Here is an 18,600-nt window from a genome sequence, read left to right as displayed (position 1 = left end):
CTGGCACAGAGGAGGCCCTTGCTCAGTGACTATTAAATGCGTGACATAAGGACACTCGAGCCACACTCAGCCGAGCTCAGCCCTCACAGAGGTCCCCATAGCTGGGCCAAGAGAGAGGTTTTCCGAGGCCGCTGTAACGGGACCAGCGCGCAGAGGCTTCTGGAAAATGTAGTTTGCTTGGATGCCTCGGCTGTGGGGTTTGCAGGCGCGATGCCCCGTGTACGCAGGCGCACTTCCTACACTGTTCCGCCGTTGCAGCCATTGTCCGACCCGGTGCGGCTGAGGCCGCTTTAGGAAACTCCTCTGTCGTTCAGAATTCGGGAGAACAGAGCCTGGAACTGGGGCAGGTGAAGCCCGCCCGAGGCTCTTGGGTGGGCCAGAGCTCGAGAAATCCGGAAACCCGTGGAGGCGGTGATTCCAAGTGCGCGGGTCGGGGTGGCACCTCTCACGGTCAGGGGTTGTTCGCTGGAGCGCACCCTCATCCTGCGGAGGGACTGAGGCGTGCCCGTGGGGAGTGGGGCGCGGCCGAGAATTTAATTTGGGGAGAGGAAGCGACCGACCCGGGCAGGATATGTGCAACTCCCCACCTCTCTCTCCCAGAGGAGTAGCACTGTAAACTGAGGAGGGTCTAGCGGGGTGGGGCAGGACAAGTCTAGGGGCTGAGGTCGAAGACGGAGGAGTGGGTCCTCGAGTGGGTCATATCCTCTCTTCCCAGCCCCTGTTCGGGAGCGAGGCTCCAACGAGGTGGGAATGGCCCGGAGACCGCCGAAGGCCTCGCTCCAGGTGAGCTGTGCGTTCCTAATCCAGCGAGGTCCCTGGAAGGTGTTTTGAGTAGTCATTGTTTTCTCCTGGCTACCACTTTACCTGGCTAGGTTGACCCCCGCGGAGCCCGTAGTGGTCCAGAGCTGGTAGGAGATGCTGGAGAGGCAGCGGGTTACTCAGAAGGGAGGGGTAAGGTGGGGGGGGGGGCAGAGGTGCGGTCCTGTCGTGGGAGAGGAGTTAAGCGTGGAGTCAATGTTGAAAGAGCCCTGAGTGTCAAGTCTGTCCTTTGAAGTTTGTCAATAGGAATGGAGACGATGCTTGATGCTTGACAGGTCGAAAACTGTGAATGGAAAGGCAGTGAGTGAAGGAGAAAGGAGCTCCATCTTTTGACCCAGGGGCTACAGAGAGAAGGGGCCTAAGACCCTTGGTAGGAACACACCTAGGAAGAGACAGGAGGTGGACTTTCTTGGGCAAGGTGGCAAAAAAACAGAAAGGACTTGTCCATTGCTTTCCATGTCCTGCATTAATAAAGATATATAATACTGCACATCCCAGAAACTCCAGCCCTTCACTTTATGTAAAACCCAGTCATTCTTTAAAGGGGTGAGGACTTTCCAGAAGCGTCACTCCCTGAGGTTATCCATTGAATGCCAAAAAGTAGATCAGTGAAACATAACAGGGCAGATATTGTAATTCACACATGCTTTAGAATTAAGGAAAAATTTAAGATTGTAGTTTCGAGGTGTGTAACAATCAAACTCAACTCTTAAAGCCTGGATTAATAATCGCCTTTAAAAACAGTTTTTGCTGTTGTTGTTAAGTCATCTCCAACTCATAATGACCCTGCATAGGGTTTCCGAGGAGCAGCTGGTGAGTTTGAACCGTTGGCCTTGTGGTTAGCAGTCCAGTGCATATGTTACAATGCCACACCAAAACCCCTAAAAGTAGTTAACAGAGAATTAAACATATTCCCACAAGATTTAAAGCCTTGGAAACCTTATACAGGGTCGCTATGAGTCAGAACTGACTCAAAGGTACTTAACAACAAGAACAACAAAAATTTTGTTGTACAGAGTTGAGCCTTAAGGAGTAAGACAAATACAACACTAGAATCGGACAGTTATTTGGTTTGAGGGGAAGCAGAGCAAATTATTATCACCTTTACATACAAAGTGTTTCAATAAAAATTTGAGTGAATTCCGACTCAGTGACCCAATAGGTCAGAGTAGAACTGCCCCATAGGGTTTCCAGGGCTTTAATTTTCACAGAAGCAGACTGACACATCTTTTTCCTGCAAAGTTGCTGGTGGGTTTAGCTGCTGACCTTTTGGTTAGCAACCAAGTTCATAATCACTGTGCCTCAAGGCTCATGAAATTAAGATGATTAACATCCTATCAGGGAGTGTGGTCACGGCTCTAGGATAAGCACTGGATTGCGAACCACAAGGTTGGCAGTGAGAGTCTACCAGCTGCTCTGTGGGAGAAAGATGATGGTTTCTGCTCCTGCAAAGATTTACAGCCTCAAAAGCCCTACATAGTGTCACTATGAGTCAGAACTGACTCGGTGGCACTTAAAAACAACAACAAACAACATCCTATCAGAGATGATGAGTTTTTTACAGGAGAGATTGCCTTTTTTCATGGTGCTGAGTTTGAAGTCTAATGGAATGTGTATTTCATGGTCTTCCAGAAAAGTAAAGTGGAAATGTGTTTTGTGCAGTGAATTATAGGGAGGGACTACATTAAATGTCACTTTGAAAGTTGTGTTGTCCAAGTGCTCTGGTTCAGTCATTTTCTCCTGAAATACCTTGATGGTCTGCTTGGGTTACCTACCTCAGACTGTCAGTGTTGAGCAGGCCTGATAAAACAGAACACCGACCCTACAAAGTGAATTTATAAGCAGAAGTTTCCCGTAGTCATTGATCTCCCGTCTTTGAGCATGGCCCTTAGGAGAATGTAAAAGATGAGTAATTGAGTCATATGAGTGCCTCTCCTAGAAGTTAATTTCATGGTGCAAGATAGCCTCATGCAGGTATATAGCACAAGGGAAAGGGGGATGTCAAGTGTTGGTATGGAGGCTCACAGGTTGCTTTGAGTACAGAGAGAGAAAAGAAATTCTGTCTGTGGGAAGGACTTAGTAAAGCACTGTCAAGTGTGAGTAGCATCCAAACAGGTGAAGATGAAGAGGGTAGAGATGATTGACTTTGTCAGTCAGAGGAGAAGATGGGAGTCCAGCAGACAATGGGTCATGAAACCCACTGTTCACTGTGACAAAGGTATGGGCTGTAGGCAATGTATGGGTTGAGGACAGAAAGAAATTTGGATTTTGTCTTTGGCCATGATAACCTATTCATTCATCCATCCATTTATTCAACAGCTAGTCATTGAACCCCAGTGATGTATCAGGCACTTTTTGAGGTGATTAGGGTACATTGTTGTTTTTAATTGCGGTGGAGTGATTCTGACCCATGGTGAGCCCATATGTGTAGAACAGAACTTCTCCGCAGGGTTTTCAAGACTGTGACCTATTATGCGCAGATGGCCAGGCTTGTCTTCTGAGGCACCCCAGGTGGGTTCATACTACCCACCTTTTGGTTAGGAGACAAGTGCTTAACCATGTGAACCACCAGAAACTTTCACTAGTGAGTAAAAATATACAAAGGTGTCTGTTCTTGTAGACCTTGCATGCTAGAAGAGAAAAGAATTCACTAAATCGTTATATTACACAGTATCCTAGAGAGTGCTAGTGGACTTCAGAAAAGAAAAAAAAAAGTAGAGAAAGATAAGGGGGACTGAATGGAAAGGTAGGAAATTTATGGTAAAGGGTATAATTTTCATATAAATAAGGTGACCAGGGTAAGCCTTATATTTATTGTGTTCATGATATTTGATCAAAGGGCCTAAGGCCAGCTGTGTGTCTCATGTGTTCAAGGGGCAGCAGGGAAGCCAGTGTAGTTTGGGCCAGTGTTTTTAACAGGGACATAGTATGCTTTCTTCTTACTTTTAAAAATTGTAGTGTGTAATGAATTGTAGGAGCAAGATGCTGAAAGTTAGAAGTCGAGAAAGGTGTCTTGATAGGTAAGAGCTTCCCCTTGGACTTGGCCAAGTAAGACGTGCAGTGGCTCCAACAGCAATAGGGTGGGAATAGGAGCAGAGATGTGAGAAGCAGGATGCCATTACAATTATTAGGATTTATATGGTAGCTATGTAGAAAAAGCACTGAACAGTGACCCACAGTGTTGTCAGTTTGAGCCCACCTGCTGCTTCATGAGAGAAAGATGACGTTTTCTGCTCCTGCAAAGATTTACAACCTTGGAAACTCTGTACAGGGTCACTATGAGTTGGAACCGATTTAAGGATACTTCACAACAACAATGGCATATGTGTTGTAGCAGTTTCTATACCAATTCTATGTACCATTATTCATCATTTCTTCATTATACATGTACTACACTTTTAGTTAAAGAAATAAAAGTACTTGCCAGTCTTAGATTTGAATTCCCCTGAACAGAAAGAAATGATGATAAAAGCCATAGAAGTGTTTTGGAACTAGATGGAGATGGTGATTGCTTAACGTTTAAAAATCTACTAAATGCCACTGAATTATTTACTGTAAATGACTGATCTTAGATGAATTTAACATTTTAAAAAAGAAAAAAATTTTGGAGAAGTTTACAAGAAACATGTTGCATATGGAATCCAGGTTTCTTGGTGTTCTATCTGGATGAGGAGGAAATGGGTTCCATCTCTGATCTGGATTCTATTGACTCCAAATCCTGAGAGCTTTGATGACACCAAGATGAACAGACCTAACCAAATCTCACTCAGGTCACCCAAACTCACACAAGATGTCCCTGGACTACCATCCATCTTCGAACAATTACTCATACTCTGTATTAATTCACTGAGCAGATATTTTGGAGTATGTACCCTGTGTCAGGGAGTCCTGGTGTGGTGCTGGGGGTTAATGCGCTGGACTTGTAGTTCACACTCACCAGCTGCTCTTTGGAAACCCTATACAGTATCGCAATGAGTTGAGACCTGTTTAACAGGACTTACCCACAGCAGCTCTGTGCCAGGGTCATGCTTAAGTAGGGTTGTGCTTCAGAGCCAGTCAGGCGTCTTGTGAGAAAATTTAGTGAGACAGTACATATAAAATGTAGTGCTTATTCAACAAATATTAGCTGTTGAACTTTTATAATGAGTCACCTAGGAGATATTTAAATTTTTTGACATGGTCCTCCATAGATAAGGTTAAAACGTTGCCTACATAAGTCTGAGCAATGCCAACATGTTTGGTTTGGGGGATACGGAAATGAAAAGGGCATGGCCTCATTACTCCAGGAGATTGAGAAAATGATGAGGGAGAAATAAATGTGATTGGTGTGGTGCTGTGGGATAAAGCAGTGGACCGCAGGGTCAGTTTGAACCACAAGGCCAGTGGTTCAAACTCACCAGGCACTCCTTGGAAACACTATACAGAGTTGCTATGAGTCAGAACTGACTCGATGGCACTTAAGATCACCACCAAATGACAACAGTTTTGAAATGGAGACATAGACCAAATGCTAAAGGGGACAGGAGAAAAGGAGATTTAGAAAGGCCTCAGAAGAGAAGGAATCATTGAACTGGCTCTTGAAGGATAACCAGGAATTTTTAGAAAATACATTGTGGTCAGAATAGAATATGTACATTATAGTACAAAGCAGGACTACAAACTGGTTCAGACCAGTTCAGTCATGGCCTAAGAAGTGAAATCAGAAAAGATACTAAATTTAAAACTATGGGTGAAGTGGAAGAACAATTGAAACAAGAAAAATTATGGATTGAAGCCTTGAAGAAGGAGACTTGGCACAGGTGTAGTAAACCCTTTCCGGAGCCTGATACAGGAAGTTGGGTTATTTTCAGGACCGGAGAGTGACACACATTCAAAGCCATCTTTGGTTGAGGCACTGTCTTTTCCAACAGTGCCAGTCAAAAGATTTTGTTGCTGTGCAACACACAGGCTGCCCTTTTTTCTAAGAGAGAACTTAAGTTTCAGTTATTATCCTGGTTCACACACATTTTACAAATTCAGATTTATTCTGCTGTCACTTCACTGACCGTAACTGAATTGGTAAGAAATGGTTTGAAGCCCTGGCACAAAAGAAAGGAAACACAAAAAAGAATAATATGACCAGGGAATGCATGGCAAAGAGTCCACATGGCCGAAGCACGGTTATGCACTGTGAGTGACAGAAGGCAAAACTTGAGAGAAAAATGATTTTGTAGCCATGGGGCGGAGAGAAGTCTGTGGATGGTATACAATCTAGAACAGTGTTGTCCAAAATAAACATAATGCATGCTACATATATAGTGTAGCTACAACTCAAAAGTAAATAAAAAGAAGCAGGTAACATTAAATCGTAGTGGTTACGAATCGGGCTGCGAACCTCAAGGTCAGCAGTTCGAAACTATCAGCTGTTCCACAGGAGAAAGATGAGGCTTTCTGCTCCCATAAAGATTTACAGCCTCGGAAACCCTATACTGGGTCGCTATGAGTCAGAAGCAACCCCATGGCACATAACAACAACAACAACAACAACTTTGTGCCCAACCTGTTCTAGATAGTGGAGGTTCAACCATAAAGAAAATAGATAATATCCTTGCTCTCCTTGAGTTTATATTCTGGTGTAAGATACAGACTGTAAGCAGATAAAAAATGCATGTCAGGTTCTATTAGCTATGAAGAAGAAGAAAAAGACAAAGTGACAGAGCAGGATATGTAGAGTGGTCAGGGACAGTTGCTCTGGTGAGGTGACATTTGAACAAAGCTAAAAGAAGTGATTGGCAGAACCACATGTATATCTGCAGAAAGAGGTTTTCAAGTCAAGGGAACAGAGGTGAAGGCCATGAAACAGAAGCATGTGTGGGGCATCCCAGGAGTCAGAAGGAGGGTGGGGAGAGCGAGAGTGCATACAGATATGGGGAGGCCAAATTGTGAAGACCTGCATAGGCCACTCTAAAGAGTTTAGTGTTTGCTTGGAGTGAATTGGGACTTCATTGGAGAGTTTCAAGCAAAGGACTGATATGATCTTACAGATTTTAATAAGATCATTCTGGTTGTCATATAGAATATAGATTTGGAGATGGGGTCGCAGAGGGGTAAAAGTAGAAAATGAGTGACCAGTTAAAAGGTTATAGCAATAGTCCAGGTAAGAGATAATGGCATAGGCTAGATAGGGAAAAGTGGTCCAAAAAACGAAAGGTTTGTAAGCATCATCAAATTTGTGTTTTAGAGACTTTTAGTCTCTGATAATATGTGTTGTTGTTAATTGCTGTTGAGTCGGTCCTGACCCGTAGCGACCCTGTATAGGGTTGCCAAGGAGCGGCTGGTGAGTTTGAACCACCGACCTTGTGGTTCAAACTAACTTTAAAATCCAGCGCACTATCCCACAGCGCCATACCAGGACTTCAAAAAAGCCTGCAGCACCCAGTATTCCCAGGAAGTCTCCCATCCAAGTACTACCCAGGCCCAACCCTGCTTAGCTTCCGAGCTCAGATGAGATCAAGAACATTCAGTCTGATAATATGTAGGGGGCTTTGAGGGGTGGGAAAGATTTGTTAGGACCAAAGGCCAAAGAATGCCAGTCAAGGCAAAAAATGATAATTGACTTTGACAGTTTTTGACTAGTCAGCACATTCTTTACTGTTGGAACCTGTTTGAGGACACAATAAAATCAAGAGATCATGTGTGAAATATGAGGACCAGAGCAAAGGAATCCAGCATTGTCGATAGCTGATTACCTATTATTAAGTCAAAGGGGTTGTATGTTTAGGGAATAGAGTAAGGAAGTAAAGAGGTGTTAATTCTCACAGCCCAATTTAAAAGTTTAGATTGTTCCCACTGGCTTTGTCTTGCTGCCATGTTCTTCCCAGTTCCAGCCTTCCTTCTCAAGTTTCTCAATCTCTGGGTTGGACTTCTACTTTTCCTTCTTCCATCTGTATGGTATTTATCTCTTAAGGCCTAGTGCATAGCCTCCCTTGACAATTCTCCCTCCTCTCCCAATCTTCCCTGTTCTGACCACATAAAATGCTTCACTTTACTGTATATTGTCTCAAATTATGCCCTTATAAGTTATACATTTAAAAATAAACTGAAATCTACTCAAGGACTACAGTGTTTTTCATTTGCATTTTGATACTGCCACAGTGTATGTGGTATTTAGTAAATATCTGATGTCATTTTACCTGGTGCAATCAGATCCCTGACCTTGGTTAAAAAAGTCTTCCATAGGTTTCAACCTTTACCTTTTCCATGGGAACACAGCCACAGTATTGAGCAGGAACTTGGTATAGAGGTGTGTTGAGTGTGGATGTGGTCATGTACCTCACTCAATAGGAGATGGAGCTTTCCTATCTTCTTTCAAATTCAAGTCACATACGTTTCCATAAGGCTCAGCACACTTAAACAGGTAATTATTGTGAAACACCACTTGCTGGGCACCGGTGTTTCAAAGTTCTTTAAAAAAAAAAAGAAAAGACAACATCTCTGTCCTCATAATCTTTATTTACAGTGTAGTCGGAATATAAGCATTAGATAGATTCTTAGGTTTATTTGAATACTTGTGGGTATGCAGAATGGCTTAAAGCACCTAATAAAAGGATTGATCCTCATAGGGCATCAGAAGACTTCACTGAAGATTTGCTAATCTCTAAAGTGTGAAATGGATTTTAGCTAAGGGACGAGAGAAAGGTTCCCTCAAACAAACAAGTAGAGCTAAGCAAAAGGACGGGGTTAGGGGTAATAGGGAAAGGCATGGAATAAGACAAAAACATCTATGGTATTTCCCTCACTGCTGCAACTAATTAAGCTCAGCTTTCAATGTCTTTTCATAAATAGTTGTCTTAACCATACTTCATTATATACTTTCTGAGCTACAAGTCTAACCTGGATCAAAGGAGAGGTTTTGAGGAGGACATAGTCACAGGTGTGTCATGGTTTAACAGGACCAAGTGAGGCAAGGCAAAGATCAGCCCACAACCATTAGAACAATTGGGTGACACTGGAACCTTGGCCAGATTAGTTTCAGTGGGATGATGGAAGAAGAAATACGGTTGCAGTGGTAGAAAAAGTATGACAAGATCATTGACCTAGCAATTTCAATTCTAATTATAAACCCTAGAGAAATTCTATTATGTTTTTATGAAGAATATATATTGCAGTACTGTTTGTAATAGACCAACACTGGAAGCAAATTAAATGGTCCATTTGTTTATTCATACCATATATGTTTTGGGCATGTACTATATATGTTGAGGATTGTCCTAGGTATTGGCCATGCAATTGATCAAGATGGGTAGTTTCTGTTCTTAAGGAGTTTACAGTGGAAGGAGACAAGCATTCTAGCAGTAAGCAAGCTAATCTCAGACAATTGTTAGAAGTACAAGTGTTCTTTTGTATTTGAATCTGTTTGGTAGTAAGACACAGTGAGGAAAATTAAACATGGTAATATAGGAGTCCTGGTATGGCACCGTAGGATAAGACTCAACTTCAAGGTTGATTTGAACCACAGGATTGGTGGTTCAAATTCATCAGCAGCTCCTCAGAAACCCTATAAAGGGTCACTATGGTTTGGAACCAAGTCGACGGCACTTGGCAACAACAACAATTGTTGCTGTTCAAACTGACTTTACAGTCCAGTGCATTAACCTACAGTGCCACACCAGGAGTTCAACAACAATATAGAGAGTAAATTAAGAGAGGTGCTAAAACAGCCTTTCTGAAGAGGCAACATTTAAAAGAGAAATATAAATAGCAAGTTGTCAACCACATGGCCATCTGGGAACAGAGGGTATAGCAAACATAAAGGCCCTGCGGGCACAAGCTTCAAGTATTCAAGGAACAGCAAGGTCAGCATGGCTAGAATCTAGTGAGTAATGGGGAAGTTTTCATTTCACTCTAAGTGCAATAATAGATGCTGTTGGTTTTAGTGATTGTTTCATGATATGACTATTTCTAGGGAGTAAGCACTGGACCACAAGGTCGGTTTGATACACAAGACTGGTGGTTCAAACCAACTAGCAGCTCAAAAACCCTATACAGGGTCACTATGAATCAGAACGGACTCAACAACACTTAACAACAACATGGAATACTAAGGAGCTCTGATGGCAGAGTGGCTGAAGTGTTCAACTTCTAACTGTAAGGTTGCTGGTTAGAACCCACTAGTTACTCTGCAGGAGAAAGGGGTGTCAGTCTGCTTCCATAAAGATTCACCAACTCAGAAAGCCTGTGGGGCAGTTCTGTTCTGTCCTTTAAGGTCTCTGTGAGTTGGGTTTGACTTAATGGCAGTGGGTTTAGTTTTGGTTTGTGGAATACCAAGAAGTAGTTCAAAGGAATAAAGTAAAAGTATACAGCCAATAGAGAAAGTTGTTATTAAGTGCCATTGTGTTAATTCTGACTCATAGCAACCCTGTATAGGTTTTCCAAGGCTGTAAGCCTTGCAGGAGCAGAAAGCCTCATCCTTCTTCCATGGAGCACCATGTGGTTCATAGTACAGTGCTTGTCCTACAGAGCTACTGTGCTCCCCCAGGACACGTAATTAAATGTAAAAAGCAAATTGTGAAACAGTGTGTATGGTCTGTTACAAAATGAGGTTGTGTGTGTATGTATAATACATGGAAAAGTGCCTCCTATTAACAGTGATTATTTCTGGAAAATAAAGTAGGATTGGTGGTGATGATCAAGAGGGCTATCACTTTTTGTTGTTAGTGCCATTGAGTCAGTTCTCACTCATAGCAACCCTGTATAGGGTTTCCAGGAGCCATTGGTGGGTTAACAGTCCAGTGCTTATCCTACAGCACCACATCATTTTAATTCCTACTGTATTTGAATTTCATAATCCCTCCAATCCTGCCCCCCCCCAAAAAAAAAACAACACACATACACACAGAAGAAGTGAATGGTCAGTGAGGAATTGGCAGTAACGAATTATCACTGAGGTTTGTCTTTAAAGGAATAAAGAAGATAGCTAAACGAGATGCAGGTTTGGAGGCCAAATTGTCATCCCTCTCCCCCATGACTTTTCTGCCTACCATATTAGACTCTGTACAATCAGTAGATATAATCCAATCTTGCCTCCTCAGAATACCAATGTGTGATCATTGCTTTTAATAGATCCTGTGGTATCTTCTCTGTATGATAAGCAATGGACTGTGAACCACCAAGTTGGTGGTTTGAGTCCACTAGCTGCTCCATGGGAGAAGGTTGAGGCTTTCTGCTTCCACAAAGATGTACAGCTTCAGAAACCATATATAGCATCACTATGAGTAGGAACCAACTCAACAGCACAGAACAACAATTATATAATGGTATCTTCTGAGTGTTTCCATGGGAATGTTTGTGGGCTTGATCCCTAATTGAGCAGGAATATGCCCTTATAAGGAGCTCTGGTAGCGTAGTGGTTACGAATCGGGCAAGGTCAGCGGTTCGAAACTACCAGCTGCTCCGCGGGAGAAAGATAAGGCTTTCTACTCCCGTAAAGATTTACACCCTCGGAAACCCTGTACAGAGTCGCTATGGGTCGGAACCGACTCGACGGCACTTAACAACAACAACAATAACATGCCCTTATAGGAATCAGTGACATTCAGAGATGTGGCTGTGGACTTCACCCAGGAGGAATGGCACCATGTGGCCCCTGCTCAGAGGATCTTGTACAGGGATGTGATGCTGGAGAACTATAGCCACCTGGTTTCTGTGGGTAAGCATAACACCCCTCAGTATCTCCCTATTGGTGGGGCTATTGTAGTGCTTATAGTTTAGATAACTGTAAACTGGATGTTAATCTCTTTGGGCCCCAACTTTGTGTGGTTTTGATCCTACTGTCAAGGTAAAAGATCTTCATTTTTGGAGTACTGGAAATAGGTCGTTTGATTGCATGGCTCCCTGAATTGCACCATTTTTTTCCTTCAGAGTTCCTGCAGATCAAGGACTAGTACTGACTTATGGGAGGGTTCTTTGTCCACTTGCACAGACAACTTAAGCTTGTGTGTTTACCCATGAGCAGGATATCAAGTTTCCAAGCCAGAAGTGATATTCAAATTGGAGCAAGGAGAAGAGCCATGGACATCAAAGGGAGAAAACCAAAGACCTTTCTGTTCAGGTAAGTGAGTGAGATTCAGGCTTGTAAAAGTCAGTGTAGATGACAACACAGTACAGGGAGGGGAATGCACCTTTGAATTGCCGACTTGGGAGCTCCCGAGACCTGAAGAGGAAGCTGAAGCCATTTGGTCCCTACCACAGGGTATTCATGCTATTAATGGGACTTAAGGAAAAGGTAATCCTTTTTTCTTTATAAAAATAACCTCTATCCTATAAGTGAATACCGTCTCTGCCTGTCCTGTAACCCTACTTACTGGATTATTTTCTCTTCTAACCTTTCTCAGTCTCCCTTCATTATTTAGAGATTGCTTTTCCTACTCACTCATTCCGACATTATTGAACTTCCATGTCTTCTCCTTTTTTTGAGGAGGAGACAGGAAGTGGAGGTCACTTTCATTGTCAGATGGCTCAGACTTGTGGGAAATACCCACAGCCTTGATTTTCCCTCCTTTTTATAACCTGTCTTCAGACTTCTATCCATAAACTGCTAAAACATCTGTCAGTGAGCAACACTATCTTCCCACCTTTATGTTAATTTGATTAATTGACTCTACAGCTCCTGTGATATCAGCCTCTACTGGTCTCCTTCCTTCCTTACTCAGTGCTTCTTGACTTTTAGGTCTTTGGCTTATCTCATGTTTTCCCCTAAGTGAATTTGTTTTAAGGAATCTGCCCTCCAGACTCCTCCCCTTTCTTTCTCTATTATGTCTTTATAAGACTACCTTCAGTTGGGTGGTTGCAGCTCTTCTGTACTATACACTCAGAGTCCTGGTGTGGTGCTATGGGTGAATGCACCAGACTACAAAGCCGTTTGAACTGCAAGGTTCGGAAACCCTATATAGTGTCACTATGGATCGGAACTGACTCGATGCTACTTAAAAACAACATATACTCAGAGCCACTCTGGTAGCACAGTAGTTATAAGTTGGGCTGCTAATCTCATGGTCAGCAGTTCAAAACTACCAGCGGTTCTGCAAGAGAAAGATGAGGCTTTCTGCTCCCACAAAGATTTACAGCCTTGGAAACCCCATACAGGGTTGCTGAGTCAGAACTGACTCTGGCACATCATCACCACCCCACCACCATACACTCAGAGGACTCCTTCTGTGGCACTTTTAGGATCAGCACTGAATTGCAAACCACAGGTTCAAACCCACCAGCTGCTCCTTGGAAACCCTACACAGGGTTGCTATGAGTCAGATCAACTCAACGGCACTTAACAACAACAGCAGTACATTCAGAAGTCTTCCTTACTTGCACTTTGTTTTCTTGTTTTACTTGTTTGTTGCAGGACCTCTCTACTTGAAAGACCCACTCAGTTCATATTGAATATGTAAAAGGTGAAAATTAATCATCTTTCATCCCAGACACCGTGTTTTGCTGCCTTGCCCCTTGCCCATTTCTACCCATAACCATTAGAGACCACCGACTTTCTAATCCCTTAGGCCAAACTCCATAATCAGTTAGTCTTCTTTGTCTTTTAATCCCTTTTCCTGAGTTCTCCAGGTTATTTTTTTCTTTTAAGAGAAGTATCTCAGATTTCCTGTCTTTTACTTTCATCAGTAACATCCTGAACGAAGCTTTAATTGCTATAATTACCATTTGGAACTGCTCATTGTACCTTTTCATTTTAAAACCCACATTGGATTTTTTTTTTCTTTCTCTTTGATGACACCTTTATTAAGATATCATTGTTATTACTCCAAAAAGAACCTCCAAATCCATTAGTAGTCACTCCTCTGTCCTTTTTCCTTGTTCCTCCCAGCCCCAATAACTTTTAATAAAAAAACATTAATCTACTTTTCATCTCTATGGGTTTTCCTGTTCTGGATATTTTGTGTACCTGGAATCATATGGTATGTGGCTTCTTTCACTTAACAATGCTATCAAGGTTCATCCATGATATAGAATGTATCAGTACTTTTTTCCTTTTTAATAACTGGACCATTGTCTATCATATGGATATATCACTTTCTGCTTATTTATTGATCAACTGTTAGACCATTTTGGATTATAAAACTTTATCTTTATCACCACCCACCTCTATCATACCTTCTAGTATTGCTTTTTTGTTCCTGCTAAAACAAGCTTTATTTATGCTGAAGTTCTTTTAATATTTCCCATTAACTGGTATACATATTGATCCATTGGGTAATACTTTCTTTCTATTCCAAGTGATCTCTTCTTTGAGTTCAAGGTCTGTATATATAAATCTCTACTTCCCTGATCACAGCTACTATTTATAATATTTCTACTACACATACTCGGATTTAATAATATGCCATCTAGTGTTTTGTTTTTTTGATTGTCAAAATATTGAATCTTGTTTCTATTCTTAGATTTCAAACTCCTAGAGGAAAAATCAATATTTCTTGTTGCAGAATATCTAGCAGGCAATAAAATATTACTTGACTGATTGATATAGGATCAGACTGAAAAGATAACTTTTTCATTCATTCATTTCATCAAGCATTTCTTAAATGCCTCATTGAATTAAGTTTAGAATTAAGTTTAGTTTAAGTAAGGAATTTTGAGGTTTGTTATCATAGAATTGTTGTTTTCCTCCCAACATTTTATGAAAGATTCCAAAGTTACAAGAACTAGGTAGTAAGCACCCACGTACCTGCCACCTCAATCCTGCTTTAAACGTTTTGTTATGTTTCCTTTATTATAATCTCGCCACCTCTCCATCTGTCAATCCATCTTTTTTTTTTTAATTCATTTCCAAGTAGGTGACAGATATGAGTACCTTTTTTTCCCCTAAATATTTTAGCATACATATCATTAATTAAAAGTTCAATTTTTTTATGGTTCTTTTTCTTTTAAGGAGTCCTGATGGCACAATGGAGCTGCTAGCCAAAAGGTTGGTGGTTTGAACCCACCAGCTTTGTCTCAGGAGAAAGGTGTGGCAGTCTGATTCTGTAAAGATTTATAACCTTTTGGAAATCCTATGAGACAGTTCTACTCTGACTATGAGTCCGAATCAACTCTATGACAGTGGGTTTGGGTTGTTGTTTTTTTCTCTTTTAAAGAAAAAATTATATACAATGAAATGCCTAACTCATTTACATATTCCATTCAATTAGCTTGGTACATCTGTTTATTCATCTAACCCAAACCTTATCAATATGGAATATTTCTATCACTTCTGAGTGTACCCTCCCCTTATTTTTTAAAGGCTTACATTTTTAGAACCTAGAAATTAATTCTCTTATCTGTGATTGGTAGTCTTGGAGTCCTGGTGTTGCACTGTAGGACCACAAACTAGAACACAAGGTCTGTTTGAACCACAACATCAAAGATTCAAACCCACCAGCTGCTTCTTAGAAACCCTATCTCCAGGGTCACTATGACTTAACAACAACAGCAGTTGTTATTCTAAGATAAACAAGTTTAGAGCTCAACTCTTATTAGTCAGATTGAAATCAATTCTTTTTTAGTGAGTAGTATGTGTACTACCTGGAGTCCTGGTGTGGCACTATGGGTTAATGTGCCAGACTGTAGCCATTTGAACTGCAAGGTCGGCAGTTCCAGCTCACCAGCTGCTCCTTGGAAACCCTATACAGGGTCGCTATGGATCGGAACTGACTCAATGGCACTTAACAACAGCAACAGCAATCTATACTACTCAGTAAAATTCTTTAGTGAGTAGTATAGAACCAGAACTCAAATAGAATTCAACCACAGCTCCAGTTGTAAGGGCAAGAACAAACTGCCTTCTAAAATACTACGTTTTCTTTCCTTGTAAAGTATATCCCTCAAGGAGCTCTGGTAGCGTAGTGGTTACGAATCGGGCTGCGAACCTTAAGGTCAGCGGTTCGAAACTACCAGCTGCTCCGCGGGAGAAAGATGAGGCTTTCTACTCCCGTAAAGATTTACACCCTCGGAAACCCTGTACAGGGTCGCTATGGGTCGGACCCGACTCGACGGCACTTAACAACAACAACAAAAGTATATCCCTCAGTCTCTAAGTATATCAAACAAGCCTTTTGGTTTGATTACTAACTGCAGATTTTCTTTGCAGGATTTAGAGACCTGGAGCCTCAGAGGGGACTTTAAAGAAGCTAGGAAATGGGTGCATTAAGAAGATATATTTTGTGGTGGTTTTTTAAATGGACAGGAAGCTTGGAGAGCAGATAGGATCCTGCAAGTCAGATTCGGTTCCTCTTGCATTTATACTTGTGCCTAACACTCTCATACTCACTTACTCCCTTGTTCTCTAACCAGCCCTCTTAGATGGACTTTCCTCATTCTCTGGACTTTGCCATACAATCTATACTGTAATCTCTTTTCACTCTCCTTCTTCTCTATTTTGGGTGTTCTCCCTAGGCTACAGGACTGATTTCAAAACAAAGTCATGTATAATTTATATCTTTTTCATTTCCTCATTCTTACTGTAGCAGTTTGTTTCAACAGGAGGGAATAGGGACTTTGCATTTTGGATTTCTTTCAGACTGGGAGACAAGGCCTGATGCCAAATCAGCAAATCCACGGCAGGGCATATCTGAATTCTCCCGTAGAACAGATGAGCTCTCGTGTGCCGCACTGGAAGACAGCTGGAATGTTAATAGCCAATTAGAGAGGCACCCACAAAACTGGAAGAGACATCTGGGGCCAGATGCATATACCCAGAAGAAAATAATCACACCAGAGGAAACTTTTGAGCACAGTAAATTTGGTCAACACTCTAGATTGAATACAGACCTGGTTACAAAATTGAACATTCCTTCAAAAACAGGACCTAGTGAATGTAATGGAAGCAACTTGGAACATAAGTCAGATTTACTTAATCAGAATAACATCCTTACAAAAAAGAAACCCTATAAATGTAATAAATGCAGAAAAGCCTTCATTCATAGATCATCACTTACTAAACATGAGAAAACTCATAAAGGAGAAGCAGCTTTCCCCAATGGTACAGATCAGGGAATTTATCCTGGAAAGAAGCATCATGAATGTACTGATTGTGGGAAAACTTTCCTCTGGAAGACACAGCTTACTGAGCATCAGAGAATTCACACTGGGGAGAAACCCTTTGAATGTAATGTATGCGGAAAGGCCTTCAGACATAGCTCATCTCTTGGTCAACATGAGAATGCTCATACTGGAGAAAAACCCTACCAATGTAGTCTTTGTGGGAAAGCCTTCCAGCGCAGTTCTTCTCTTGTTCAACACCAGAGAATTCACACTGGAGAGAAACCCTATCGATGTAATTTATGTGGGAGATCCTTTAGACATGGCACATCCCTCACTCAACATGAGGTCACGCATAGTGGAGAGAAACCGTTTCAGTGTAAGGAATGTGGGAAAGCCTTTAGTCGATGTTCTTCCCTTGTCCAGCACGAGAGGACTCATACTGGAGAGAAACCTTTTGAATGTAGCATATGTGGGAGGGCTTTTGGTCAAAGCCCATCCCTTTATAAACATATGAGGATTCACAAGAGAGGCAAACCTTACCAAAACAATAACTACAGCATAGATTTTAAGCACAGCTCTTCTCTTACTCAAGATGACAGCACTCTCACTGCAGTAAAATCCTCTCATTGTAACGACTGTGGGGAAGATTTCAGTGACATCACAGACTTTACTGACCATCAGAGAATCCATACTGGAGAGAGCCCATATGATTGTGATCAGGCTTTTAGTCAGCAACCTAGCTCTCATCCAGGAGAGAAACCCTATCAATGTAATGTTTGTGGGAAAGCTTTCAAAAGAAGTACAAGTTTCATAGAGCATCACAGAATTCATACTGGAGAAAAACCCTATGAATGTAATGAATGTGGGGAAGCCTTCAGTCGGCGCTCATCACTTACACAACATGAGAGAACCCACACTGGAGAGAAACCCTATGAATGTATCGATTGTGGAAAAGCCTTCAGTCAGAGTTCATCCCTTATTCAGCATGAAAGAACTCATACTGGAGAGAAACCCTATGAATGTAATGAATGTGGACGAGCCTTCCGAAAGAAAACCAACCTGCATGATCATCAGAGAATTCATACTGGAGAAAAGCCGTATGTTTGTAAGGAATGTGGGAAAAACTTTAGTCGAAGTTCAGCTCTTACTAAGCACCAGAGAATTCATGCTAGAAATAAACTCTAGAAACTCTGAAATTAAGGAATGTGCAGAAGCCTTTACCTAAAATATTGTTCCTTTTCAGTATGAGAGCATTCTTACTGGAGAGAAAACTTGAGAATGTAATGAATTATGTGTGTGTTTCTATGTTGTGTGTGAAGAAAACTTTGTGCCAGTATACAATTTTTGTTTGATTTTGATAAAAAGCTGCATTCTTAGTTCTAATTGCAAACATTTGTAAAAATACAGACATATAACCAGTTGGAAATTATAAGTCTAGATATTGGACATTATAAAACTTTAAAATATATGTATACAGGAAATTCCAAACTTTTGACAGCTTGACTTGTAACTCTCATGTTTACAACCTTTTATAAATAAATTCCTACAGTAATGACCAAAACTTATCTTTAAAACTCTGCAACTGTACCCAACTGCAACTCTTTGTCGGAATTGACCTTGGAAAACATTTCCACCTCAGGAATTCACCATTCAAAGAATTAGATCAATTAGTCCAACCACTTCTTTGTACAGATGAAGAAACTGAAAACCAAAGATGTGAAATGGTTTGCACAGTGTGATACAACTTATAATGACAGCTGGGTGGAGAATGCAGCC

The 18,600-nt window shown here is 41.5% G+C and overlaps 1 protein-coding gene across 1 annotated transcript; it reads left to right on the top strand.

The window, feature by feature from the left end:
* The first annotated feature begins 210 nt into the window (after window positions 1-210).
* On the top strand, window positions 211-18,009 carry ZFP90 (ZFP90 zinc finger protein). The gene is made up of 6 exons (XM_006860326.1): window positions 211-273; window positions 315-450; window positions 716-783; window positions 873-951; window positions 16,829-17,224; window positions 17,612-18,009. Exons 1-6 carry the CDS (start codon window positions 211-213, stop codon window positions 18,007-18,009), a joined length of 1,140 nt encoding a protein of 379 aa, XP_006860388.1.
* The last annotated feature ends 591 nt before the right edge of the window (window positions 18,010-18,600 follow it).

Source organism: Chrysochloris asiatica, unplaced genomic scaffold (assembly GCF_000296735.1).
Source record: "Chrysochloris asiatica unplaced genomic scaffold, ChrAsi1.0 scaffold00037, whole genome shotgun sequence".
Lineage (NCBI taxonomy): Eukaryota > Metazoa > Chordata > Mammalia > Afrosoricida > Chrysochloridae > Chrysochloris > Chrysochloris asiatica.
Note: the sequence above shows the minus strand (reverse complement) of the source record. Positions and strands in the feature narration are given on the sequence as shown.

Excerpts from the sequence above, each read along its gene's own strand:
- ZFP90 (XM_006860326.1), top strand. The coding sequence starts at position 211 with ATGCCCCGTGTACGCAGGCGCACTTCCTACACTGTTCCGCCGTTGCAG. Across the intron at positions 274-314 it reads TGCAGCCATTGTCCGACCCG|AATTCGGGAGAACAGAGCCT; the intron begins GTGCGGCTGAGG and ends TCTGTCGTTCAG. Across the intron at positions 952-16,828 it reads GGGTTACTCAGAAGGGAGGG|ATCAGGGAATTTATCCTGGA; the intron begins GTAAGGTGGGGG and ends CCAATGGTACAG.